Source organism: Sinocyclocheilus anshuiensis, unplaced genomic scaffold (genome assembly GCF_001515605.1).
Source record: "Sinocyclocheilus anshuiensis isolate Anshui unplaced genomic scaffold, SAMN03320099.WGS_v1.1 scaffold322, whole genome shotgun sequence".
NCBI classification, from domain to species: Eukaryota; Metazoa; Chordata; class Actinopteri; order Cypriniformes; family Cyprinidae; genus Sinocyclocheilus; species Sinocyclocheilus anshuiensis.
The window spans coordinates 1,934,648-1,961,356 of record NW_015542366.1 but is presented as its reverse complement, the minus strand read 5'-3'; the positions used below and the strand labels follow the sequence as shown (position 1 = coordinate 1,961,356).

The following is a 26,709-nucleotide window of genomic DNA, read 5'->3' as shown; positions in this document are numbered from 1 at the left end:
ACCCCTTGTGATAAGGGGGCAAAGGTTACCAGAAAGGAGTAATGCCGATGTGGACATTCTATTTCAATGACAGCAATTTGTAAACCTTTAAGACTGAATCTAGAGTTTTTAGAGGTTTGCTGTCAATATGGTACAACTGTTAAAGGCTTTTAGTGAAAGCTCCAATGCAAGATAGAGATGACTGGATAAAAGCCAGAAGGGGGAATGAATCACCAAGGGTCAACTGTGGAATGGGAGTGCTATTAATGTAATGACCTGCTCTCAGCAGCGTCCATATAGGTGAGAGATTACAAAATACTGTTCAACATAAACATCCTGTGGTAGAATTGATTTATTAGCATATTCTTCGTGGAATGGGTGTTCAAATGCAAACACTAATGAATATTTGAATAATTGAAAACAGAATTATCAGATCTTTGGTTATTATTTTCCATTACATTACAGTGCCCAATCAACTTTGTGATTAATATAAAGATAAATATATGAAAACACTTTGGTATTGATATACATACTGTATAGGCCTATATGCAAAAGTTGTAGTTTTTTTTTTTACAAAGAAATTATTACTTTTTTTCTGCAAGGATGCATTCATTTTGGTCAAAAGTAACAGTAAAGACACGTCTTGAACATTCAATTCATCAAAGAATCCTGAAAAAAAAATTGTTGCAGTTTTCACACAAATATGAAGCAGCATAACTGTTTTCAACACTGACAATAATGATTTGGTGTTCAAGAAACATTATTATTTCAGAATGATCATACTGAAGACTGGAGTTAACATTAAAAAGGAAAACAGTTATGTGTAATATATGTAATATATTTGTAATAATATTTCATGATATTTCTGAGGGGTTTTACTGTATTTTCATCAAATATATGATATAACATACAAAAATATAGAAAAACCTAACCAACCCCAACCTTTTGTACTTAGAAATTTTCTTATTGAACTAAAATACTGCAAACACACAAAACAAAGTATAAATATAGTGTAATACACTCTTTCATTTTTTTTTTTTTATTTAATTTAATTTTAATTTTTTTTTTGCATTATGTTAAAAAGTATTGAAAAAAAACATCTGGTTTAGTAGTCCTCTCCCAAAAGCCAGTATGTCCTCACCCAGCCCTTTCCCTGAAATGGAAAAGAACATGGAGGTGAGAGCAGTTACCGAAGCTTTGAAAACTTGTTGTTAAGAGGAGGCTATTGAGCTCTATTTATAGGTCCTTTCCAGCTGTAACTTGTTACTGAAGAAATATTTCCACTCTTTCTGAAATTATGTTGCCATGTATACACAACTTTTCAGATATCAATGTTTACAGCCTTGATTGTAGTTATGATGTCATTTTATTACACAATGGGTGTGTCGCTGTTAGTGCTAGTAATTTTGAAGCAACAACCCTAAAATAAATATGTGTGAAAAGAATCAGTTGAGCGAATCAGATTGTTGTGATGTGGTAAGACAGGCGAGATGAAAGCAATATGACGCTTTCTGAGGTGAATGTCAAAGTGGCAGAAACCTTTATGTGGATGTCACCTCGCAGTTCACAGCGGAAAGTCCTGAAAGTGTCAAGGAGAGACTTGGTGGAACTGCTCAAATGGATCCTCAGTGCTGGAGAGGGAAAAAGTAAAACAATAGGATGTCTGTCTCTACTATTACATAATTAAAGGCTGGTCAAAAAAAGTGCGGAGGTCAAGGCAGTAAGATCAATCACATGGATTTCATTTAAAATGCTTCTCTGACATATCTTCCTAATCTGCTGTCAGCACATCTTACGTAATCCATATGTCTCCATCCTGGAGGCAGTGTTCACAGTGTCTCCAAATAAACAGTAGCGTGGCATTTTCAGACCCACAACCCCTGCGACACATGGCCCTGTAACAAGCAATATGATTTTTTTTTTTAATGACTCTGTATTTTTCCACAACCTCTAGTAGTTTTAACAAACACATTTCAAATAAAGTTTCTTCTGTTCCTTTATTGCAATAGTACTCAGCCTATGTTTTGTGTGTCTAACGCATCTATTTAATGGTGACATTATGTAATATAATGTATAATTATGTATTTTATTTGAATTTTTCTTATATGTGTCATAAAGCAATTTGGCAAGTTGGAATTACTGCACGAATGCCTGAGTAGCGTAAACACTCCTCTGGTGCGTAAATTAACCAAATCAGAATGAATATACAAATGGGTCATTGGTTTTCTATTCAAAACACATCTGAAAAAGGCAAGAAAGAGAAGAAATTAAATGTACTGTATAAACCTTTTGTATAAATAACCAGTCATAATCAAATATATTTATGAGAAGTAGTCCCTTAAACCTTTAGATAATGCACGATTTGTCCATCTGTCTCTTACAGTATATTGCACATATTTTTATGCATACTGATATCTTCTTTTATTTTCATACATAGAGAGGATGATTTCTTTTATTTTATTTATTTATATTTTGTATTCTATTTTGAAATTTCTCCAGTCTTCAGTGTGATCACATGATCCTTCAGTAATCATTCTAATATCCTGATTTGGTACAAAATAAACATTTTATTTATTTATCATTATGTTTTTAACTGTTTTTTTTTTTTTTTGTGTGGAATCTATGATACATTTTCTTTGGTGAACAGAAAGTTTAATAGAACAGCATTTATTTGAAATAGACATTTTATTATTGGTGTTATTTATTATTATTATTGTTTTAAAATCTTACTTTTGAATTGTAGCGTAAATTTTGTGAATATCCAGGCTGGAAAATCAAGTGGAAATATGCGAGGAGTACCTCATGTTGAATTTTTTTTTTTTCCATCTACAAAGCTTTGGTGGAGGATATGTACATTTTTAAAATGTGTTTTTGGCAGACAAAAGAAATTTGCCAGTCTAGCTCTTGAACTACGGCTAAGGTTGAACACCTCTAATCTGTTGTATAAGTGTTCATATTTTAGTAAAAGAGCATAAAAAAACATGTTGCTTACGTTACATAAATTACAACGCAATACCCCAGTACATTCATTTCCTGAGCACATTTCTTTTTGTGATTGATCAGCCAGTGAATATACGAATAGCACAGCCAAAGAGCTGTCACCATCCAGTTATTACCTGAATGAACTCCAATGCGGACCCTCAGCTGCTGCTCTTGTATATGTGGACTGTAGAAGCTCCTCATGCCCTGCACTATAGCTAACGACATTCTTGCTATTTCTTTTACATGGTCGTCTCCATTTCTTGTAGGCAGGCCCGACACTACCATGTAGGCATCGCCAATGGTTTCTACCTGGATACAGCAAAGGACACATGAAGCAACCCATATCCTACAATAGATGAAATCGTTTTGCAAGGCAGTGAAGCATTCAAATTATGTACCTTATAGACATTGTGGTTGTCAATGATATTGTCAAAGTATGTGTACAGGTCATTCAGCACGTTCACTACCTACAGCAAAGGAAACGTGTGCAGTCAGTTTATAGCAGTCAGCTTATGGATAAAGATACAGAGATCAAAGTTTCTGAAAGGTGACAATAGGTTTCCGTTGTGGTTCAGCTGTGGGCTTCAGCATGGTCCAAAAATAACCTCATGTGAATGTATTATTTTCACATTAAGGCTCAGACAGGCTACTGAGCCAACAGCTATGCTAACAGAAGCCTGCTATTCGTGACAGAGTGGAGTTTTCAGCACTTGTGCCATGTCACCTAGTAATGTCAGGAGCTCTTATGGGACATATGAAACCCATTCCAGAGCTTACTATATGGGTATTTGATCTTACAACAGACCCCTGCACAAACAAACACACATAGACACATTCATTATTTAACAAGTGCTGGGTATTTCAAAATCTTAGACAATAGAAGACAGCGGCTCCTCAAGCCTCCCCAAATAGCTCTGGACATATGTATTTTTCAAAATATTATCGAAATCTGTACAAATGACCCCACTTAGGACCTACATTTTTTTTTAAAACCTCTCTGAATTGTTTTTGCCTACAAGGCCTACACAGAAACTGGGGGAGAAACTCTCGAAGATACTGTTTGAGTCTCTGCGTCTTTCATCACCTGCATTGGCGTGAGGGATGCTGACATGGCTGTGAAGCCTTCAATGTCACTGAAATAGATGGTGACGCAGTCGTAGGTCTCTGCTCTCACTGTCTTTCCCGCTATGAGCTGAGCAGCTACACATCTAAAAATACGAGAAAAAAGACAGGTACTTTTCAAAGGCAGGTTTCAAGTGGAGGGCTTGGTGATGATCGCTGGTCTCGTCACATAGGCTTGTTAGGCCAGGTGCAAGCAAGTTTTTAGTAACTGAAGTGTTGTGGATGAATTCACTGAACAGTTGTTCAACAAGTTGTATATCAACAAGAAAACCTACATCATTCACTACGCATCCAGTTTAACCAGGTGATAAAGGGATAGTTCACATAAAAACAAAAAAATCTGTCATCATTTACATCATTACCCTCATGTCGTTCCAAACCTTTCATTCGTCTTTGAAACACAAACGTTTTTTAATTAAATCTGAGAGATTTCCATCCCTCTATTGAAATATGATCAACAGAAGCTCAACCATGCTTGGCACGCAAGAACAAACCTCTTTGGTTCTTGTGTGTCAAGCAAGCATGTTTGAGCTTCCATTTACCATATTGATTTGCTAAATGTATGTGCATTGATCAATGTTTAAATGTGAATAAAAGCCTGAATTAAATCTGTTCATCAAAAAAAGTGATTGTGTATCTTCAGAAGAATTAAACGGCTCGATTTATATTGATTCAATTTGCTATGCCTTTATGAACTTTTTGAATAGTCAAATTTTAGGGTGAATAAACTGTCAGTGGAGGGACCAAAAGCTCTCAGATTTCATTCAAAATATCTTGATTTCTGTTTGGAAAACGAACAAAAGTCATATGGATTTAGATCAACATGAGGGTGAATAATAGATGACAGAACTTTCATTTTAGGGTCAACAACTTTTTTTGGGTCAAATATATCCAGTCTCACAGAATTGTACATTTTAAATTTGCATTCAGTACAAAACCTTTGAACATTTTAAGCATTAAGGCTAAGACACAACAAACTGACATAAAAAAAAAAAAAAACTAGCGGAAACAGAAGCCAACTATAGTCAAAAAATTTGACTAAAGACTAAAGCCAACAGCCTAGCACATAGTGTTTGTGCCTGCATGAGAGGCGAACCATAACAGCAGGTGGCAGTAGTCTGTATTTATCATATAAAAAGACAAACTGGAAGAACCAAAAGAGCATTCTGTGTGTGTCCTCTTGACTTCCTGTGCACTGTTTTTCAAAGTTGAACAGCCAATTAGTGTAGGCTTTATCACCAAGAGACTCCGTTGTTGATTCAACATGCTCAATCTGCCGAAAAGCTGCCAATGCTGGTCCAACAAGGGGAGCATACCACAAAAACTAGGCCAACAGATGCTCAAAGACAGCCTGACACTGGCCGATGGCTGACCTTCAGCTTGGTGTGTCATAGCCTATTTGCATATTTACTTTGTAAATCAAAGAAAAGAATGGAAAAAGGAAGAAGAGTTTAAAAGGAAGAATTTAGTTCTAGTTAGCTTTGGATCAGCATTTTGTTGTTGTTGTTATAATCTGGAGCGTTACCGTGGCAACATCTGCGTGAGCAGTCCCTCCGCTCGCTTCTTCTCTTCCTGGAGTTCAGCGGTACGTTCACTGACTATCTCCTCCAGATTACACGCATATTGCTCCATACGGGACAGCAGGTTATCCAGAATGTTCTCAGACCCCCTGTGCACACACTCAAATGCTTAGCAAAAGTCATTTCATATTATTACAATTAACTTGCTTTAGTACTATCACATTAAAGAAGCAGTAATTCTTTATTGCCCATTTTGCTGCAAAAGAAACATTTATGAGCGCACAGTACTCACAACACTATTGCTTTGTTTTTAATTCTCTCTCTCCCTTCATCCTCCAAGGCCAGTGTAAATGTTTAGCGTGATATGTTGTGACAGTGTTGTTCTCATGGGACATTGTGATCGCTGGGTTGTGTGTCACTGGTCCCCAGAGTAGCCATATCCTTTGTTTGTTTGTCTACCTGATTAAGCACTGTCATTTGTAAGTGTAATTAATGATCCTCTTTGTCCCTGCTTGTTCTTCTTTATCTCAAAAGCGCTCATTTAGAGCTGAAACAAGCACAAAGAGGAAGAATGTGCAACTGTTACAGTGTCAAGACAGCATTAGATTGGGAAGGAGAGATAGCTGTACGCTGATGCCTCAGCACTGCTTGTTTAAAGTGACTTTAATCAAACTTATCTCAATGTTAACACTGAATCTTACTCTGCAAGTGGTGAAGATTGTATCAGCAGAAAGCCCGCGGAGAACCATAAAAGACAGAGAGGCTGTGGTTCTCTTTGTTTTGGTCTGTGGTATGCAAGTGCCAACTGCCAACATGTCATTGTTTTATAGTATAGTGAAGATGTGTCGTACAAAAATAAATAATATTATAGCCTTTTGAATTTGCTTTTATTTTTATATTTTCAGTTTTCATTTTAATTCTAATTTAAGCTTTAGTAATTTTTCATCTAATATTTATATCTTAAATTAATTCAGATTTATTTTAATCAATGGAAATTATTTTAAATAGTTCTAGTTAATAATAAAGACACTGATAGCCATAGATAAATACACAAACAGAAGTTCAGATTAGTGATATCCAATTTATTAATGAAGCTGGTTCTTGATTCAATCAAACCTATTTTCAAAACATTTGTAAACCAATCAACTGCACACTGTAAAAGCTGATTGTTTCTTGGTCTAAACTAAATGTAGTAGATTGACGCAGTCATACAAAATAATTTTTTTTCCCTTGGGAAAAACAGCCACATGTCAGCCCTAAGGAGGTGACCTATTCCATCTAAAATTAAGCTTCTATTAGGATAATGATTAAGTTTGTGACTATATATTTTTTCAATAGTAGTAATTTTTTTAAGGGTAAAATAATTATTGATAACAACAATAATAATCGTGACATAGACGCTACTGGCTCTATGTCTTGCTTCATTACTGACCCATTAGGAAACAGTTTTTTGATGGCAGTCCTGAGAAAAGAAAAATCTGGTCTCTCTGCAGGTTTTTCTCTCCAGCAGCTGACCATGATTCCCTCCAGTTCCTCTACACCCTCTGCTGGGTCTATGTGAGGCCTCAGTGGGCTACAGCCCCCTGCCCTGACCCTCTCCACAATCTCTAAAAAACAGACAGGGAGAGAGTCACCAACAGTCCTGCACAGTTGTCCATCTGAAATGGTTTACTTTATGTTATGAAGAGTGACTTTATAGAGAGAGGGAGTGAAGTGTATTACCGTACCTCTAGCACTGAAGTGACAGTTGGGGATGTAGAAAGGCCCTCTACGATATACTACCTCTTGAGCGATAATGGCAAAACTGTAGATGTCCCCTTTTTGTGTACCATTAGCTGGAATGGACTGCCTCAGTAGCTCTGGTGCCCTCCACAGCAGAGCTTAAAATGAAAACACATATTTAAAAAAAAAAAACACAAAATCGAACTAAAACGGTCCTCATTTTGCATTTATGTGTGCAACACATTTGTGTATTTATGTATTGAACTCTAAACTAATTATTTAAAAATAGGTATTTTTCTTCCAAACAAAAATGCATTTCTTCTGGAAAGTTCCAGATTTCCAGCTTACCGGTCCAGTGGTCAAATCCGGGACACTTCTCTGAGTCTGAACGCCTGAGTACATTAAGTCCAAAATCAGTGACCTTCAGGACAAAGCGGCTGTCCACCACACAGCTTGTTGATGAGAGGTGACCGTGAAAGTGCAGGGGACTATGGTGCAAATAGTCCATACCCTACATGAGAGTCAAAATGTATCCATCACTGTTTTATATTCTACTGTCAGCGAAAACGGTTTAGACTATAAAACACAGACACAATGACCTTTACGATGTCTAGCATGAGGGAAAGTTTGAAAGTCCAGTCCAGCTTGATAGACTCATTCTTCAAAATGTCCTGCAAATTTTGGGGACAAAACCTTTCGTTACAATGGCCATTCTTAAAATAATAACATATATCATAATGAATGAAGGAATGAATGAATGAATTCATTCATTCATATATCATCACATGAAAGAACATAGTGCTTCCTCAGATCACCCAAAAATTATATCATTCATTATGTATCCTCATGTTGTTCCAAACCTGTAGAACCATAAAGATTATTGTCTATCAATAGAGCTGTTTAGTCTCGACATTACTTTGTAGGTAAACCCAGAAAGGCTAATCTACTACAGTTCTGTCATGCCAACTCTCGGAGAGTTAAGCACAGTAATATACATGGCAATGTTAATGTGTTTGGTCTTGGCGGAATAGATCTTCTACGCTGCTTTTGCTGCTGCTGCTGTGGCAGAGCAAGTACCGAGACTTACTTCTGCCAACACATCCACCAACACGATCTTCACTTCGTACATATTTGACAAGGTGGCTAATTCGTAAGAATTCGCACAACCTCACTCGTACGAATTCATACGATTTGTGAAAAATAGTACGCATTTTACAGGATGGCAAATTCGTAGAAATTCGTATGAAGGACCACACCTAACTCCGCCCCTAAACGTAACCGTCACAGAAATCGTACAAAATCATGCGAATGAGGTCGTACGGATTCGTATGAATTAGCCAAATACGTACGAATTGGCCATGAGATAGCATTGCATCCACAGACATGCTGATGTGAGCATGTAGAAAATAACACTGTAGCAAAGCTGGGTGGAGCTGGGGAAGATGGAGGGGTTTTGAAGCGCGCTGCAACTGCTACAGCAAGCACTAGCCAAGTATTTGAATGTTGAGAAGCAAGCTCAGGCTGCTGATGCAAAAAGGAACCAATCAGCTGAGCCATGTGAATGATGATGTGATTATATCAGATTGAGCTAGAACCTGTAGAGCTTGTGCCATCTAGAGTTTCATGAAACTTCATGAGTTTCATGAAATTTCTCTCTGGAATTTTCAGTTTTTCTCTTTATACTTATGATTAAAATAAGTTACTTGAAGATATATTGATATTATGTTTTACTATGACATCAACATAAATTATACACATATAGTCATATATCAAACATTAATTTTGAAGCTGCCGTTTTTAAATATATGTTGCAATAAAGTTCTTGCATAAGGATTACAACCATTGTCCCAATAGTTACATTTATTTTATTCATAAATCCAAAACTGTCATTATTAAAAACCCATAAGATAATCCTAAAGAAATACAAATGCTAATTAACTGATAGAAAAGAAACAATTATCTGTGTAATAGCACCTGCAGGCTTCCTTTAGGGCAGTACTCTGTAAGAATGAAGGGCTGAGGGGTCTCCAGAACCGCTCCAATAAATTTACAAAGGTTATAGTGGGTCAAATCTCTGCACTAAAGACACAGAGGTATTGATTGAGGTGCATCATATTACCTACATGAGTAAATGGATATTGTATAAAAAATGAAATGCATTATTAATGTTTTAAACAGAGTTCACCTGTTTGAGTTCCGCCAGGAGCTTGCTGCTCAGGTGAGGGTTTCTTAAATTCAGAAAGCAAACAGTACAAATTGTCCCCTGAAGGAGAGAGAAAATGTATTTAATTAACTGAACTATGAATTGTTTTATTGGGTAACTAAATCATGCCAAATGTTTGGTAGCATAAATTCTCTTCTACATAATGTCGCTATGTAGTGACGTAAATGTATAAACACTAAGAACCCAAATACTTCACTTTGTAGACTGCGGTTCTGTGTGCTGATGGCTTGTCCTGCATGCTGCAAATTATAGACTCCAAAGAAGCCTGAATGGGTTTGGATCTGTGAGACTGAACCACAAAGGGGGGAATCTAGATGTAATAGATTCATTCATGTAGTAATTCCATCCAAACAAACCAAAATTAAAACAGCAATGATTAGGGGGTAGAAGGGGGGTATCTCTTTAGATGACAGTGTCTATTGCATTGTTAATTATATGTAATATTTCTGCTTCACAATTGCTATTAGTACTTATGTTCACATACTTCTTGCATTACAAAATAAAGTAAATTGTGAGCCAGAAGAGCTACTTAATCAACTTTTAATGCATTAAATCCTCTCAAAACCTTTGCTGGCACAGTTGAGGAGTGATGCTCCATCATTATGACATCAGCAGCATTGACAGTCCACAGCATTTTGGAAGCTTCTTCCTGGAGTTTGAACTTCCTGGTAATAAATATTAGTTTCATTTGAAGACTGTAATTTAAGAACATTTCTACAAAAAAAAACTGAAGAACAGCAGTGGGGTTGACTGAATTAGGCTTGCATTTTTAGGGCATCAGCTCTAACGTTTTAGCTGAAGCATTTCGTCTGGCATTCATGAACTATAAAATCAACAGATTATTTCAACATAATTGCAGTATAACATGCAAATTTTACATCCAAAATAAATTAAAATGGTGTAACAAGCAAAAAAAGAAAAAAAAAACTCTTGGAAAGAAAAATCTAAGTATATACATCTCATTTATGCAAATGATCTCATTTCTACACTCGATTCCACAATTCTGAATGTGCAATGTTAATATTTAAAAGCAGTTGAAAATACACACTTTAACTATTACCTGTATAAAGAACAGATTGCAAGGGTCCCAGCAGCCACCAAGCCAACAATAATCCCTAAGGCAATCAAGAATTTTCTCTCTGAAAATAAAGCACATACATTGGTAATCTGCAGGTCTGCTGGGTGATTAGCACTCACTTGACAAAATGCAACTATGTCCATTTATAGAGGTATGACACCGCAAGTCTGGAAGCCACCAAGGGTAATTCTGTAGGAATGCAATATGAAACAGTCACTTCCAGTCACCTTTTCAACATTTTGATAAAAGTATTATAGCTGGTTGCATAAGTCTGTCCAGATGTTATTGCTTCGACCTGTTAGCTTGGGGGAGATTCAGTCAGTGAATAGCTGAGAAATCTATATTGCCACTGAGTCGGACATTTGGATCTTGCAAGCATTGGTACATTATTCAAGATTTTTTTTTTCTTTCCCCCCTTTTTTAATCAAAGATAGGGTATGGGGCAATGCCAAAAAGATGAAAGTGAAGGGGTGAGAAAACAATCAGTGTGAATGCATTAATGTATGGAGCAAAGTTGGGCATCTGGTGCCCCCTACTGGAAATAATGTGACTGCACTATGGCCTCTGACTGGCCTCTTGAAGGAGTTGTTGATAAGCTAGAACCAGATGAACATGCTTTCAAGCCTCTTATCATGTTGCTGTGTGTTATTAACACACCTTCAAAATTAATGAACGCTGGGCCAACTGTGAAATACATTCAACTTAGAAGCCATGAAAGTCCAAATACCAACCCAGGCTCACTGGAAAAACAAGCCTCTGCATACATTTCTGCAAAACTCCAAAAACGTGCTTTTGCTTTTGTTATCACTATCGGTGGTAACCAGGATATGGTTTAGTGTAGGTGGTATGTTATTTTCAAACATGATAGAGCAATATCCTTTTAAGTGCAACTCATATTTCATTTCAGAACTGTCATACAGCCACCAACATAATAAACGTTGCCAGATTCATGTTCGTCTGGATACAAAAGAACACGTTTTTAGCGCCACTGACTGGACATTTTTTAAGTATCACGAAATGTTATGTAATATAAATTTGCAGAACTGTCGCCACAGTCACGTATGGAAGCATATAGGTAGCGAAATTCTATTTAAAATGCAATATGCAAAATGGTAATGCAATATTCAAATTGGCATTGTATTTCTGTATTTAAATTTACATTTTCCATTATCCATACGTGCAAAGTTTGGTGCAAAAGTAAAATTAAATTATATAATTTACATTTGCCATTTTCAACAGTAGTCTTAATATGTAAATTGCATGCAAATGTGAACGCTTTATAAGTTGCGAAATTAAAATGAAAATGTATAACACAACTTGATTTGATATGTGTAACATGTTCAAGCAGAAATGGTAGCATAATGATCATTTAAATGCTATTTGTCCTAAATGCATTTAGACTAACAGTTAGAACACTTAGGATTGCATTTTCATCATGACGCCGTGGGATATTTGTAGCAAAATGCCCACCCTCCGTCAATCATTGCTTCAAGGCAGGGATTGGCGGAAGCGTGTTACGTTTGGATCGTTTGAAACATGGCGGCTGGAGATCTGATAAGATCGTGGAATTCACTGGCAGATGAAGTGGAGCGTGAACAGAGAAATATATGAATTCATTCCATGAATTTTAATGATTTTCAATGCCCCGCAGAAACCCTGCCTTTGTTGGAAATGTAAATAAATTATTTGAATTATGTTTGACTATGTTATAACATTTTTTAGTTACAATATTTCATATTACAGTAAAGTGTAGTAGCTTTTTTAAGTTTCTGAAATATCATATAATTGTAACACTCAGAGGTAACTTGAACGCTATACTTTATGAAAGGAAAGGAAAACAAATTTGGCGGAGTTAAAAACAAACATTGGCCCTCCAGGAGCGGGACTGAGAACCCTGACTAGATCTTCACATTAATTGAATGTGATTTATCAACACCATCTTTAAATTTGCAACATCTGTTGTAAATATATGTATTGGCCTATGTTTAAATATATACATTTAATGTAATATGAAATATTGTTACTGAAAAGTGTTATAAAATAAGCAAACATAATTAAATTTATTTATTTACTTTTCCAACAAAGGATTATATAATTTAATTTTCCTTTTGCACCAAACTTTGCACGTATGGGTAATGGAAAATGTAAATTTAAATACAGAAATACATTGCCATTTTGAATATTGTGTTGCCATTTTGCATATTGCATTGCCATTTTGCATATTGCATTTTAAATTGAATTGTGCTACCTATATGCTTCCATAGTCACATTCTTCCAATGAGCCCCGGTTGACTGATACCTAGATTGATGCAGAGTTCTCCATGAAAGCCACAATCTGGAGAGTCTTTGGGAGGAGATGTCCGTCCTCCAGGCCACTTGATGTGAAGCCCCTGTACTGCCTTATAAGTCCCAAAATAGTTCGCAATGACCTGTGTGGAGAACCCTATGACTCATTTGACAAATTAAATTCAGAATAGCACAGCAGTTTTCAGATAGCTTGCATTTGTTGTGCTTACAGTAGGTCTAGATAGTAAGCATATGACAGTAGCTCACCTGACACTGGTTATTACTACCTTGGATTTGTTTCATCATGTAATTTAACTCACGATCTCCACTTGCATCAATAGTTACATCTCCTTGGATACCTGTTTAACAAAAAGTCACAAAGCATCTAACCAGAAAACAAACGAAAACCAGAAATATGATTACATGAGTATGAAATGAGATTAAATAAGATTACATTTGCATATGCAATGCTGAGTTGGTATTATTTAGTATAATACAAGTTAAAAGGAAAACTTGTATTATACTAAATAATACCAACTCAGCATTTCATATGCACATGTAATCTTAAGTCCATAAAGGTTTGGGAAAGTTTAATTATTTATTTTTTACATATGTGCACAGTGTTTGCTATCCAGTTGGGAATCACTGGATATATTTTAAGCTTTACAAACCTGTAATGGTCCTGTTCCACATTCGTCTAGTCATGGCTAAACCGTCATATGGGTTTCCATTTTCTGCCAAAGTTTCGTTTAATGCCTGGGCATACAGCCAGACACTATCATGGGCTATGGCTGCAAGGAATGACACCTGTGGAATTAAAACAATTCAACTCATAATGAAATAACCTAAAGGTTGTGCTAAAGGGTCATCTCACCTGGATAGTGATAATTAAAGGCAAACTAAATTTCACATCAGGCTTCCCATCACATGGCTTTCCATCCATTCAACCACATGCCCTCGCACCAAAACTCAGTCATTGAAAATAGACTCTACCTTCGTTGATGTGCATAATAAAAGCAAACCTGTTCATTAGAAGCATATGTATAGCCGAAGTCTATTTTGGATCTGCTGATTACATTCTCTGAAAAGGCCTGATACAGTTTATCACTGGGTTTATACAGAGACAGGAAAAACAGAGCCTGATAAGCTTGCCTGGCCACTGAGTCATATCCATCACCTGAGAAAGGAGAAAACCATGTACTATAAATAGAAAATTACATCATGTTCAGCAATGTCTCATTTTATGAATTTGTGGTTACGTAACACACCTTGTTTCCAGTCAAAACTGCCAAATAACACCTTTTGCTTATATGGCTCGAAACAAAAGAAAACAAAATCTCCGTTGGTGAGGCCTTTCTTGTGAGCTTCAATTAGCAAACTGCGGACCACCTTGCCATGTGCTGATATCACAATAACTGTACAGGATAAAGGACACAAACAATACTTTCATTGTTTAGTTCCTCACAGCTTTTGTGAGAACAAATTCTCATCAGAGGGGATTTTTTTTCTTACTGCGAGAGACTTGTGCCACCTCAGTTAAGACCCAGGACCAGGTCGACAAGGACCCTTGGAAGAGAGAGCCATGGATTTCTTGATACTTGGCCACTGTAATGTTATTGTGCTCTGCTTGATACCTTTTGAGAAAATGTGTTTAAGGAATTATATTTTAAAAATCTAAGATGAACTTCTTGACTTCAAAATAGTACTTACATCAAACGTGAACTATCACACAGGGAATTCTGGGAATGCCAATTTGCATTATTTTTTTCACAGTAAATTATGAAATTAGTTGTTCTTTTTGACTTAAACTATACCGTTCCTTTTCTACTTGGTACAATATTTTTACTGTAAAATTAAAAATCTTTTTTTTTTTTTACAATGTACTTGCAGTTTATAATAAATGTAAATGTACATAGATTTTCCACCTCTCAGTTTCAAGGTACATTACATACCTGATCCCCTCAACAGGAATAGCCCAGGATGGTTTATTGTCATAGATAATGCCGATGCGCTGCCAGCCAAACCGCTTGCAGATTTCCACAAAGAAAGACCCTAGTTTAGTGAAAGGTCCAAACACTCTTGTTAAGGTTGGATAGGCCTGAATTTATAGGGGTCAAGAGAGAAAAAAAAACATTTAGCAACTGAAAAGCAAAGTGCATTTTAAGATATCAGCATGTTAATGATAATATACACTTTACAACCAACCTTCTTATCTAGAAATTGTTGATCTGCACATATAGGACTGATGACAGCAATGTTCCAATAAGCTGCTAGTTTAGCAGTCACTGCACAGACCTTAAATAAGAATTAACAACAGATGATAATACTCCATTTCCTACTCAACGAACATTTGATAGTCCTTCATCTTGTAATGATGATATCTTGAGACACATGAGATTATAACGACTTTTGTAATTACTTTTTGATAGTCCTTCATGTGTTAAAAGTCAATTTTAAGCTTTAATTGGAACTGTGCTTGTAGAAGACAGATACCTTAATTTGAGAGTCTATTGTCTGAGTAATGATATAATGAGTGATTGATTGTTATTTTGACACGTTCCATTTAAACTAGCTGTATTTTTATTATCTATTTATTTTGACTTTCAATTGTCTTGGAAATGAAGCTAATATGGCCACATACATTCGAGCAAGATGGTCCGATGAAAGCACTGTATTTGTGTTTATGGTAAAGTGCCGCAATTTTCCCTGGGCCACGTAGATCATTGCATTCATCATCCACATAATGGTAATCCAGATGATGACCTGACATGAATAATTCAACAACATATTAAATTAAAGATGATATATAAATATTGCTCATCTTCTTTTTCTACTTGGTGCAAATAGCTCACTGACCTTGCAGAAGGTCCGGACTGCTGTTTACAGAACTGATAGCGATAAGAGCTCCAGCCCCAATCCGTCCAGTACTGAAAGGAATGGAGGTGTTGGGCATGGAGATCAGCAAGATGAATCTGGTGCCCAGACTGAGAGAAACCAGAGTCATCAAAAAGAGCAGTGGGCCAGGAAGTCTCTCGAAGTGCTTCATTACTTCTAGATGACATATTAATCCAAATTTAGATTTAGATTTTACAATACACACAGAGATATATTTGTATATATACATTTTTGACAATATAAGCAAACAATGTGTAGATATATGTGTTTGAATAGTTTCTAACTGTAGTGCAGTCAATATTAAAATCTCATGAGCTGTGTACACTAAATAAGCCTGTAAAATTCATAAATGAAATTGCTTACCACTCATTCCAAAAGAATAATTCCCGCTCCAACACAGAGTTTGATCAAAATGAGTCGAAAACAAATAAAAAAGGACCTTGCATCAGAAACTACCAGTAACGAGGACGGGAAAAACATCCAGTGGCAAACTGTGGCCATATGGTTTTGCTCTGAATCCAGCCATCCGCAACAGTGATCTCCCCAGAGTGACTGTAAATCAAGGGTCTCACATTAATTCTGCTCAAGCTCTGGTGTTCCTCTGACATTTGTTTATAGCTAAACAAGCATATGTGTAAACACTGGTCTACAGATGTCTTTGGGAATTCTCATGTCCATGAGGTCTGAACAAAAAAAAAACATGCTCGTCTGTCAATGCTTTGAGTGATACTGTAGCATTTGTTTTTGTTTACATGCATAAGGGCTCTTTTCAAAAGTACTTGTTTATGTCAGCATAAACAAGGCTTTGCTCATATTAAATGACATGGATGTAATGATCTAAAATAAACTGGTATTTTCAAAAGTGTTTGCTGACTTTCTGTGTTTTAAAGAAGAATAGAAAGAAGAATATTTATGTATGCCTTGCACATTAATTAAAATTCATAGCACAAGAATCAGCCAGGTCAGGAACAAGAGGTCAAAAGGTTTAGAGTTAAAAAAACAGTGTCAGCCCTCTGCACACTGGCACTTTGGAGGCTTCTATACCGTGGGAATTGCCTCTAGTGTGTCTGTCAATTTCACAGGCCAGAAAACATTTGAAACCTTTCTCAGTACAAAAAGCTGAACATCATGAGAGATAAATGTTGCGGATATTTTCCCCCAAAATATGCCTGCCTATAAAAACAACAAAATCGGTATAGAGGTTAGTTTGTGTCACTGCACGAATACACAGGGGAATAGAAATAGTTCAGAAATAGTGAAAAGAGTTCTGTTTCAAAATCTTTGCATCTGGGATTTTATAGTTAAGCTCAGTTCACATTTCCATTTTAACTGACATTTAAAAAAAAAAAAAAAAAAAAAAAAAAAAAAAAAAAAAAAAAAAAAAAAAAAAAAAAAAAAAAAAAAAAAAAAAAAAAAAAAAAAAAAAAAAAAAAAAAAAAAAGAGAGACCAATATGTAATATGATTTTTTTTACATTTTTTTTAAATGTTACAAATGTGTTTCAATTGTTTCAAAAGAAATCTTTTTTAATTGTTTTATTTTTTTAGCATCACTGAAGTTTCATCAGCGAAGGCAAATTATTACAATGTTATCTTTAAATAATTTACTTTGTGTTACGTTAACATAATTTGCAGTGCAATATTATGACATTTTCAAAAAAAAAATGTGTTGCATTTGTCATAATATAATTTCAAAGAAAAAAAAATAGATCAACAACCAGTGAGCAAGCAACAGATGAAAATCACAAAAGCTAAAATTAAAATGTACCTAAATCTATTTGTAGGGGGAGACCAGGTATGGTTGTAACGCTTTTTGTTTCAGTATCTGTAACTCTCTGAATTTTTGAGCAAGAGTGCTCAAACTTTTATACAAAGCATCACATTTGTTCACTACAAAAGGCACCAATTCAGACCTCTGCAAGAATATCACAGCAATTATAAGTTGATGTCAAATACATGGCGTGCCTTTGTTACAATCTACCCCACTGCCGGTGGGGTAGATTGTAACAAACCATTATCTGTATTAGCATAATGGTTTGAAATTAGCAGTTTAAAAATGCTTAACATTTTGCCTGAGAATCAGCAAGTTATTCTAATGTAAGTTATATGATTTCATCTGCAACAGTTTAAGTAGTACTAAACAAAATATAGTTTCGGTCAAAAAAGATATATACATTCTTACCTCTAAATCAGTTTCTTATAAAATCTGCATGTACCTATTTAGAGCCTTGATAACCATTCATATACAACTCTCCACATGTTACAACCATACCTGGTCTCCCTATATATTGTTGCCTTTTCTTGATGTTAAAATAAAAATTGTATTTCTTAATTTGAAAACCGTTAGTTTAAAGCAACTGTTCAAAAATAGTGAAGAGCAGAGTGACCTCTTGGGGTCGAGAAATATTTGTAGGTGAAAAAAAAATGGTGTCATATTAATTTTAGTTGTTTGACAGAGTCTGTTTGATGTTATACAAGTAGGCATAAGAGACTGATAAATTTATATTACAAGCATACGTATTTCGTATCACGTGATAAGAAACGACGTCGTCAAATTGCTCCGCCCATTTCCATAACTGCCATTAGGCAGGTGACAGTTAATTAATTTCGGTTAGTTCACACACCGAGTCACTCGACAAATTTGAGACGTAACGTTAGTACGAATGATTAAAAGCGCCATTTTAGTCTCAGTGTAGTCACGACCATCTCATCTAACTAAAAGAAGGTAAGCAGCAATCTCCTTTTTATACAATTTAAACGTGTATTTTGTGCGCATTTGGTTATTGTAGTGTAACGTTAAATTGTGATCATTACTCTGGGGTTTTACACATATAGAAGATAAGAAGAGAATACCGTTATGGAAAAGTTAGGGAAACCCTTCTTGGACATGTCGACGAGAATATTTGCTAAATCTAATTAAACAATCCTCGTCTAGTGATTTCCTTCCCGACCAGAAGATGGCAGTCAATACATTAAGCTCAGAATCACTAGAGGCGTTCAACTCATATGGAACTCAAACGGCAATCAGGAGACTAAAATCACTTCTAAGAATAAACAATTTAAATAATAATAATCTATTGCTATGAACACCATTTCCACAAAAAAAAATCTAAAATAATAATTAAAAATTATAAAAATAATAATAATAGCTTAGATCTGCATTGACAAACATTTAATGTAACATGAAACCAATATAGTCATCTCTAATTTGGTATGTTATTTATGTAAAATGACCTAATTAAATATGGGAAGCTAAAATATTCACTGATAAACCTTGACAATATGGCACATAGGTGCATAACACTTCTACATTTAAAAGCATACAAAAGTTCACAACAGAATTAAACAACAACGCTCCTGACCACTAGGGGTGGTTGGGCCATCAACGCCACAGGCATCTGACTTATCAGGAAATCTTATTTAAGCGGAACCAAACTTCATTAAAATACTCTGAACTTTACAATTCACAAACATCTAATGTAAAAGTGTATTAACTTTAAATTACAAACTTACATTAACTTCACCCACATTGAGAATCTTCTTCTCCTTTTTTGTATTAACTTTTTTGGCAGTTAGCAAACCAGCTTTTGGTACAGTACTGCCACCAAGTAAAATGGAGTTCAGATCTTTATTTATATACTTGATTCCACATCTATCCCTTTAGTAAGGTCAGCACCTCTCATATTTAACCCCCTTTTTTTAGCCAATAGATTTTCTAGTGACAAAGTCTGAACTTCTCCCTACAATTTTCACCTTTTATTATAGGTTGTGCAATTTAAAATGAGGTCGTTCACCGTTTTATTTTTTTGTTTGTTTGTTTTCTTTTTTTAATGTTTTTTTTTTTTTTTGTCTCTCGTCTTATAGGCACAATATGTAATATGTTTTTATTAAAATATCCAAAAACCACTACAACAGTGTTTACACTCAGTCACGGCGTCATCAAACTACGCCTTTGTCTGTTTGTTTGTTTTGAATACGCACCCTCCAGCGGCGAAAATTACATATTGTGCCTTTAAGCCAGTAAGTTTTAAAAATCGTAATTTTTCAGGTCAACACTGCCTTCTTGTGGTCGCTTAGATTTTTTTTTTTTTATCTTGTGGCTTACTGTGGTTTTTAAAATAGAGCAGACCGCTAAGAGTCTACAATGTATAGTTGTACTGAGCCAAAACTGAAAAAAATCTAGTTGCACTAGGCACAAGACGATGCACTGAATAGCACTATATAAAAAAAGACCAAAATCTTGGAAGCCTGGTAAGTTAGTTCAATCACTGTATTTCAAAGAAATGTACTTTTGTAAGAGAAGAATAAAATAAAAAGACATTTGAATAATAAGCTGAAACAGACTTGGAAAGAAAACACATTTTTCTTCACATTAACATACACTTTATTCATATCAAGTCTTTTTTGTTTAATTTTTAAAGACAACGTTAAATACAGAAGGCACTTACAAAAATTTTTAAATTATAGAAACATATTAACATGGATTAAAAATAATAAGAAAAAAGAATAAGGACTAGAGAAAGCGCCACATGGCTGCCTTGTACAGTACATCTCAAGTAAAATCTACAGAGTGCTAATCTAAATACAGTATAAAGAGGATTTATTGTTATTAGTTTAATGCCCCTACTAGGTTTTCATACATAATTTCATTATTTGAAATACAGATAGCACATAACACATTTGTTTTTGTCACTAGTAAGTGGTTCTTGTTTTTGTTGCGATTATTTTAAATGTTAGGCTTTGTGGTTTCACCGAAGGAGTACTGGTACAGCTCGATTAAGCGGTTGGCCTCCCTCTGCCCTGACAACAAAGCACCATGGGTAGTGGAATAGTATTTTCTATGGGTGGCCTCCCCAGCAAACAACACCTGTAGTGGCTTTGGAAAGATGAAAAGAAAAGAACAATAAAAGTTATCTTGACCAAACTTATGCTCTACAACATTACTGCCCTGGGGCCCAGTAAGCTATTTTAAGCATGAGTCTCAATCGTTCTGCTATAGAAAAGTGATTTTACAGTCTCTAGCCTCTTGTTCTTTTTGTGCAGTGTGCAGTCTGTGGGGACAGACTGTTCCTTTCAGACCCTTAATTGGCCAGAGCATGTTTGTATGCTTATGCGTATATGTATGTGTTTGTCTGGCCCTTGTACAACTCAACCTTCTCATCTGACTCAAATTTCAGTCTCAGTTCTGCAGAGCTCAACAAGACACATTTAAAAATCCTCCATGCAAGCAACTCGGTTCAGCCTGACTTTAGAGCAGTCATGGGAAATTTTAACAATGACAAGAGGTGAAGAGGCCATATAAGCAGTTCTAAACAGGATTCAAATGTATTTGATTTAAAATAATCAGAAACAAGTCTTATGCCTTGGAGAGGGCAGTAAGGGCACCTGATGTTTTTGGTTTAATTGGCAGATAAGTTAATGGAAACAAAAAACATAATTTACCCACCATTCACTTATTTGCCCACCATGTGAACATGCACTTATAAAGAGCAGCGATACTCAGATATGCAGTATATATTTTACTGCATAAATTCTGATACCTAAACTATGTTAAGCGCGTACTGCAATTGTGCAAAATTTGCTTTAATAGTTTATACAACTCAGTGGAAATTTCAACTCACCGGAGCCTTAGTGTTCTTAATATAAGGCAGGGGCTCAGCTAGCTTCTCCACATCTCTGCCACTGGAGCCAACTCGAGTGAAAGAGTAAGAACCCCGAATATAGGGATTACTGCCCCATGAGGAGCGCAGGATCCGCCTTGGTTTCGGAATATTCTGGTTCCCTGTTAGAAACATCAAACATATGAAAATAAACTGACTATTTGCCAAACGCTACTAATTGATTAAAAAAGAAAACATTTAAATGTATCTTAAACTTGTGCATATTGTTGCTACAACTTTAAACCCAGACAATCCTTCTTTCTTTTAAACAGGGTATCTGCAGGATTTTTAAGCTCAAATGTAAAAATTGTAAGACCTTTTTTAAGACCTGCACAAATATAATTAATACCATATAGCAGCAGGGTAGGGCAACGTCTATGTTAACATATTAATCTGTAAAATGACCGTAAAAAGCATGATTTACAGTTCAGATATAGGTTTTCATAAAAAATAAAGTAAATAAATAAATTTCACATTCCAGCCTTTAAACCATTTTTAAGAAAATTGATGAGTCAGAAGTATCAATTATTATATTCATTTAAACAATTATTATCAATCAATTATTTTATTAATGAAATAACATCTAAATATATTTTAGTGTCTTAATTGTTTAGATTTTAATAATGCATTATATTCTTGTCGATCCACCAGTTCGCTGCTACATAAAAACATGGGCTGATTTTTACATTGGTCTGAACAAAAACAGCATTATTAAAAATGCAAATTCATTCTCTGCCAGCAGGTGATGCTTTTGGAACGGCATAAATATACCAGTTTCCCCGGTAACCGCAGTACACACAGCAGCACAACTCCTGACTTTGAAACGAGCAGCGCTTATGGTTATTTAATGAAATCACAGCCTTATTAGGTTTCATCGTCACATTAAGTCGTATCATAATTATTTTCTTTCCGTTCCTAAATTTAAGACCTGTTGAAATCATAATTAAGACTTTATTGTACCATTTAAGATACAACTTTTGATACAACTAAATGTAAGATTTTTAAGGACCCATGGAAACCCTGTTTAAAGTGTAAAACATTTTGAAGTACTGCTCTTTTATGCTGATCTATGTTTGTTTTAGTGGTATGGGTTGAGTGGACATGTGTTGAACAAGGGAAGTTAATCTTCAATCTACTGTCATACAATGACAGAAATTAGGGGACCTTTCAATTATCAGTGGTAAGGTGTGACCAAATCCAATTTCAGCATACTAATTATATAGGACTCGGGCAGATGGGAGGGGAACCTGCTGTGGATCTGGATTAAAACAGTCTGACCTAGTTAAGAGGCATGCCAGTCTGTTGACATCGTCTACAGAGGATGTGTGCATTGACCCTTATATCTGACTTGTGTTCTGTCACGAAAGGGTTACAATGGAAGCGAAACCAGAGTTGTTTACAGTACAATCTGTCACACCACCTTGGAAACTTTAGAGCTATTGTCTATACATTTACACTAGAGACCTGACCTTGTCAGAGGTATATGTGCCTTCTTGTCACAGAGAAATATAACTTAAAAACAACAGCAGACCGCATTAATATGACCAGTTAAATGTGCATGTGACAAAACTCTGACTCCTTGCTTGGATGGCAACTTGATTGCATTAAAATCCTGGGGGGGTACTCTGGGTTCGGGCCAAAATTCCGAGATCGGAGCCCTCCCCTCGGACAGCATGCCAAATACGCATAACCTTTACTCTGCTTATTATATGTAAGTGTGAACTCGTGAATTACAGTGTTATTCTTGCGCATATACTGACCTGTAAACTGGCGCAGTAGTTCGGTGCATATCTCTGCCACAGTCTCATCGTCACACCTTTCCATGCGCAGGGCCTCTTCTCCGCAGATCCAGCCACTCAACATGTGGCCATAGCGTTCAGGTGGATACAGCACATCAAAGCTGCAGATCTTTCGGTACCACAGCTCTTCTGGGTATGCCTGGCTCTCCAGTTGTGCCTCATCCTCCCACACAAACTGAATGCTGTTGCACTCAGGACTCCAGAAGGGCTCTGCAAACTCCAGAAAGATCTTGTCGGTAGTACTAATGCCCAGTTTCTGGATGGCCTGTGCCTTGTCTAGTGGTAGTCCTGGGGAGAAGAGAGTCTCATGAGCTTTCTTCAGAACCCCAAGAGAGGCCGTTACGATCACATGGTCTGCCAGCAGACACTCGCCGTCTTCGCACTCCACACAGACCGGAGAATGGCTGGGCCGTTGGTCCTGGTTATGGTCAACCTGATCTACAATTTCCTCTGTATCATGGGAGCTGCAGTTCCAGTGGATGCGGTGGACAGGCTTACTGAGGCGGAGGACACGACTTGGGATGTCCTGAGCCAGGATCTCAACGATTTTAATGAAACCAGCAGGAATGACATGGTGAGCGCCGGGAATCTCAGTCCACTCACCAAACTCACTTAGAGACACTTCATCCATGCTGGGGGAACTGCTTTCACAGCTCTCCACCTGAGGCACGGACGAAAAAAATTAAGAAAATAAGAAATTGCACAGAAAACTTGCTGTTAAGGTACTTCTTGGAACCAAAACTGAAGTCTACTGATTTTGATTATGTGACCATTCACTTTATGTATAGCCTTGCATAGCTTCATTTACTGCTGTTTTTACTTTGTTTTCACACAGTAAATGCTTGAGCTCTGCTAAACACACCATTTACTCTAAGGTTACAGTTCTAAACTATACTGCTGTAAACAAATACAGGCAAACATAGTCTAGCAGGCATACAGCCAGGTGAGTGCTTTTTCTGGTCCTGCCCCTTCCTCCCATAACCTTTAGCATTACAGGATGGCATTAAGTGTCCTACTTAATTAAGTCCTACTTTTACCGCAGTAATCCAGAGCTTTTGCTACTATCAGAATTTCTGTGAACAGCCTGACTAAACGGGACAAACAGTACTCCTTGTTGAAAAAAACAGCATATGCTATATATGTTTTGAAGCATGGCTACTGGTTTGAGCTGGTTTAAGCTGGTCCTTAGCTGGTCATGAGCTGGTTCTGAGCAGGAGCTAGTTGCTTATGACCAGCACATGACCAGCTTAAACCAGCTAAGGACCAGCTCAAACCAGCAGCCATGCTTCAAAACATACCTAACCAGCATATGCTGGTTTTTTCAACAGGGCTGTGGGATGTTAATGAAGAAGTTGAATTGTTCCATTAATTGTAAATACAAGCCTATTGTGAGTCTAGGTCAAAGTGTGGGTTGATGATTAAATTATTAAAACAGTACTACGTTTGGAATCCATACCTCTGTGGGTGGAAGTCTACAGTATTTTGCAAGAGAAACTCACTGTTGCAACAGAGTGAGAAGGAAGAATGCATGGCAGTGAGCTTGAAGTCACTGTTATCTTGCAAAGGTGAGGACACATGCAATGTGTTTTATGTTGTCATAGAGATGCAGTAAATCTGCTTACAACAGGAACTTCTGGTTGTGGCTTGTTACGGAGATAGCAAACAAGATGCCACACCTATAATTTCAAAATCAGGTCTATAGATATCTTGATTTTTAACTATTCTGCGGCTAAACTAACCACGATTTTCTTATGAAAAATCTCTTCAAAACATTAGAGCCCTGCCCACCTTGAGGTACTGTTGTAGCATAGATAACTTGAGTTTCTTGGTGCTTTCTGAGTCATAAGGGTCAAGCATGATCTTCTTGCGCACCACATCTCGTGTGAAGATCCCCACACTGTTTTGACTCTCGGCTCCCACAGGCTTTCCATTCTGGAAGAACTCCTGAGTCAGCTCATACACCTGCAGAAAGGAGGTCGTTCAACAAGATTAAGGGCGAGAAATCGTAGAGTCATCCGATCATGAAGCTATCCTTACCACAAACAAGGGTTTAATTGCATTAGTTAATGAGGCTGGAATACACTAGGGTCAAAATATTGCATAACTTTAAAAGGGTAGTTCACTCAAAAATGAAAACCGTCGTCACCCTCATGTTGTTCCAGACTTGTATACAAGAAGAAGTTTTGAAGAATGTCAGTGACCATTGACTTCTATTGTATGAAAAAAAAGAGAAATATTTCTCAATTTCTACAGAAGAAAGAAAGCCATACAGGTTTGGAACATCATGGGGGTGTCTAAATGATGACACGATGAAATAATGAGTTAATGTTTGGGTGAACTATCCCTTTAAGTGGTTTTCTCTTTCATTAGCCTAAATTGCAAAGATATTTGTTACATTCATAACCGTGTTTGACACTAGATTGTCAGATGCAAAATTATTACAAATAAATGATTTAAGAAATATTAATAGCAAACAAAAGACAGGGATCTTGCAAAAGACAGTGAGAGAGATATAGAGGGAGAAAGGCTCACACTCAGAACAGCAGCTCAGGATGAGGTAACAACCACAGAACACATAACTTTTACTCTGGCAGCTGTGAGCTTGAAGTAAAAAATGCTTTCTCTGACAAAAAAATAACTTTTATCATATGACGGCAGAGTCACAAGATTTAGCAGTTTGTTCGACAGACAGTAGCAAAGTAACAGTTATAGTTAACCAACAAAATGTTAAGCTGGTATATTAAGCTACAAAAATGTTAAGATTCTCTGGACTCTTTCAGGTAGAGTGAGGCCATTCATTAACAAAGCCCATACAACAGAATTTCAAAGTGTCTTTTAGAGGGAAAGAACTTCTGCTTTGTAAAACAAGATAGTGGGAACACAAATGAAGTATGGCCCTGTTTCCACCTGGTATTAAGATTTTTAATGGAAACAAACATGGAGGTAGTCAAAAACGCATTTGACCACATCACATTTGTAGTGGAAACTAGGGGTGGGAATCACCAGAGACCTCACGATACGATATTATCACGATACTTGTGTCACGATACAATATTATTGAGATTTTAAATATATTGCGATATTCTGCGAAATATTGAAATTCATTACCTTTTTCCAACTTCAAATTATGTCCCCAAAGGAAAACTTTGACAACATCTGTTTTAACTAAAAAATAAACATTTCTCAGTTTGTTTCTCACTTCAGTTTTATTGTTGCAGTGCAAAATGGGATTGTCAAGCAGACCAACACTTTCGTGAAAACCTGTCATAAATGTTGTATGCACCTGGCAAACTCAACTATTTGTATTACAGTTTAATCTAGTCCACCTTAATTAAATGTAAACAGGTATGCACTGCTGTGCTACTACAGGTATTTTGAACAGTGCAACTTGAAATTGTACTAAAAAGTTGTGCAGACCCTTCAGCAATTGGGGCATTTGAAAGT

General features: G+C 36.3%; 2 protein-coding genes across 2 annotated transcripts in view; both read right to left on the bottom strand.

Annotated features, from left to right (window-relative positions):
• Positions 1-1,076: 1,076 nt before the first annotated feature.
• LOC107692174 (atrial natriuretic peptide receptor 1-like) lies at positions 1,077-16,337 on the bottom strand. The gene is made up of 27 exons (XM_016491134.1): positions 16,172-16,337; positions 15,770-15,964; positions 15,555-15,676; positions 15,119-15,208; positions 14,866-15,011; positions 14,426-14,547; positions 14,182-14,328; positions 13,936-14,090; positions 13,585-13,720; positions 13,181-13,272; positions 12,927-13,056; positions 10,610-10,688; positions 10,115-10,214; positions 9,746-9,838; positions 9,511-9,588; positions 9,300-9,404; positions 7,925-7,996; positions 7,674-7,836; positions 7,331-7,483; positions 7,036-7,210; positions 5,609-5,752; positions 4,046-4,169; positions 3,360-3,428; positions 3,096-3,270; positions 1,776-1,874; positions 1,519-1,610; positions 1,077-1,132 (listed from the first exon to the last, which is right to left on the bottom strand). Exons 1-27 carry the CDS (start codon positions 16,176-16,178, stop codon positions 1,085-1,087), a joined length of 3,111 nt encoding a protein of 1,036 aa, XP_016346620.1. The 5' UTR covers positions 16,179-16,337; the 3' UTR covers positions 1,077-1,084.
• Positions 16,338-20,184: 3,847 nt separating this feature from the next.
• LOC107692173 (spermine oxidase-like) overlaps positions 20,185-26,709 on the bottom strand; it is a 16,814-nt gene continuing 10,289 nt past the window's right edge. Inside the window, exons 4-7 of the mRNA XM_016491133.1 lie at positions 25,054-25,227; positions 23,227-23,926; positions 21,428-21,588; positions 20,185-20,682 (exon numbers count right to left, since the gene is read on the bottom strand). Coding sequence (XP_016346619.1) covers positions 20,533-20,682; positions 21,428-21,588; positions 23,227-23,926; positions 25,054-25,227 — 1,185 coding nt within the window. The 3' untranslated portion in view covers positions 20,185-20,532. The remainder of the gene's footprint in view (positions 20,683-21,427; positions 21,589-23,226; positions 23,927-25,053; positions 25,228-26,709) is intronic.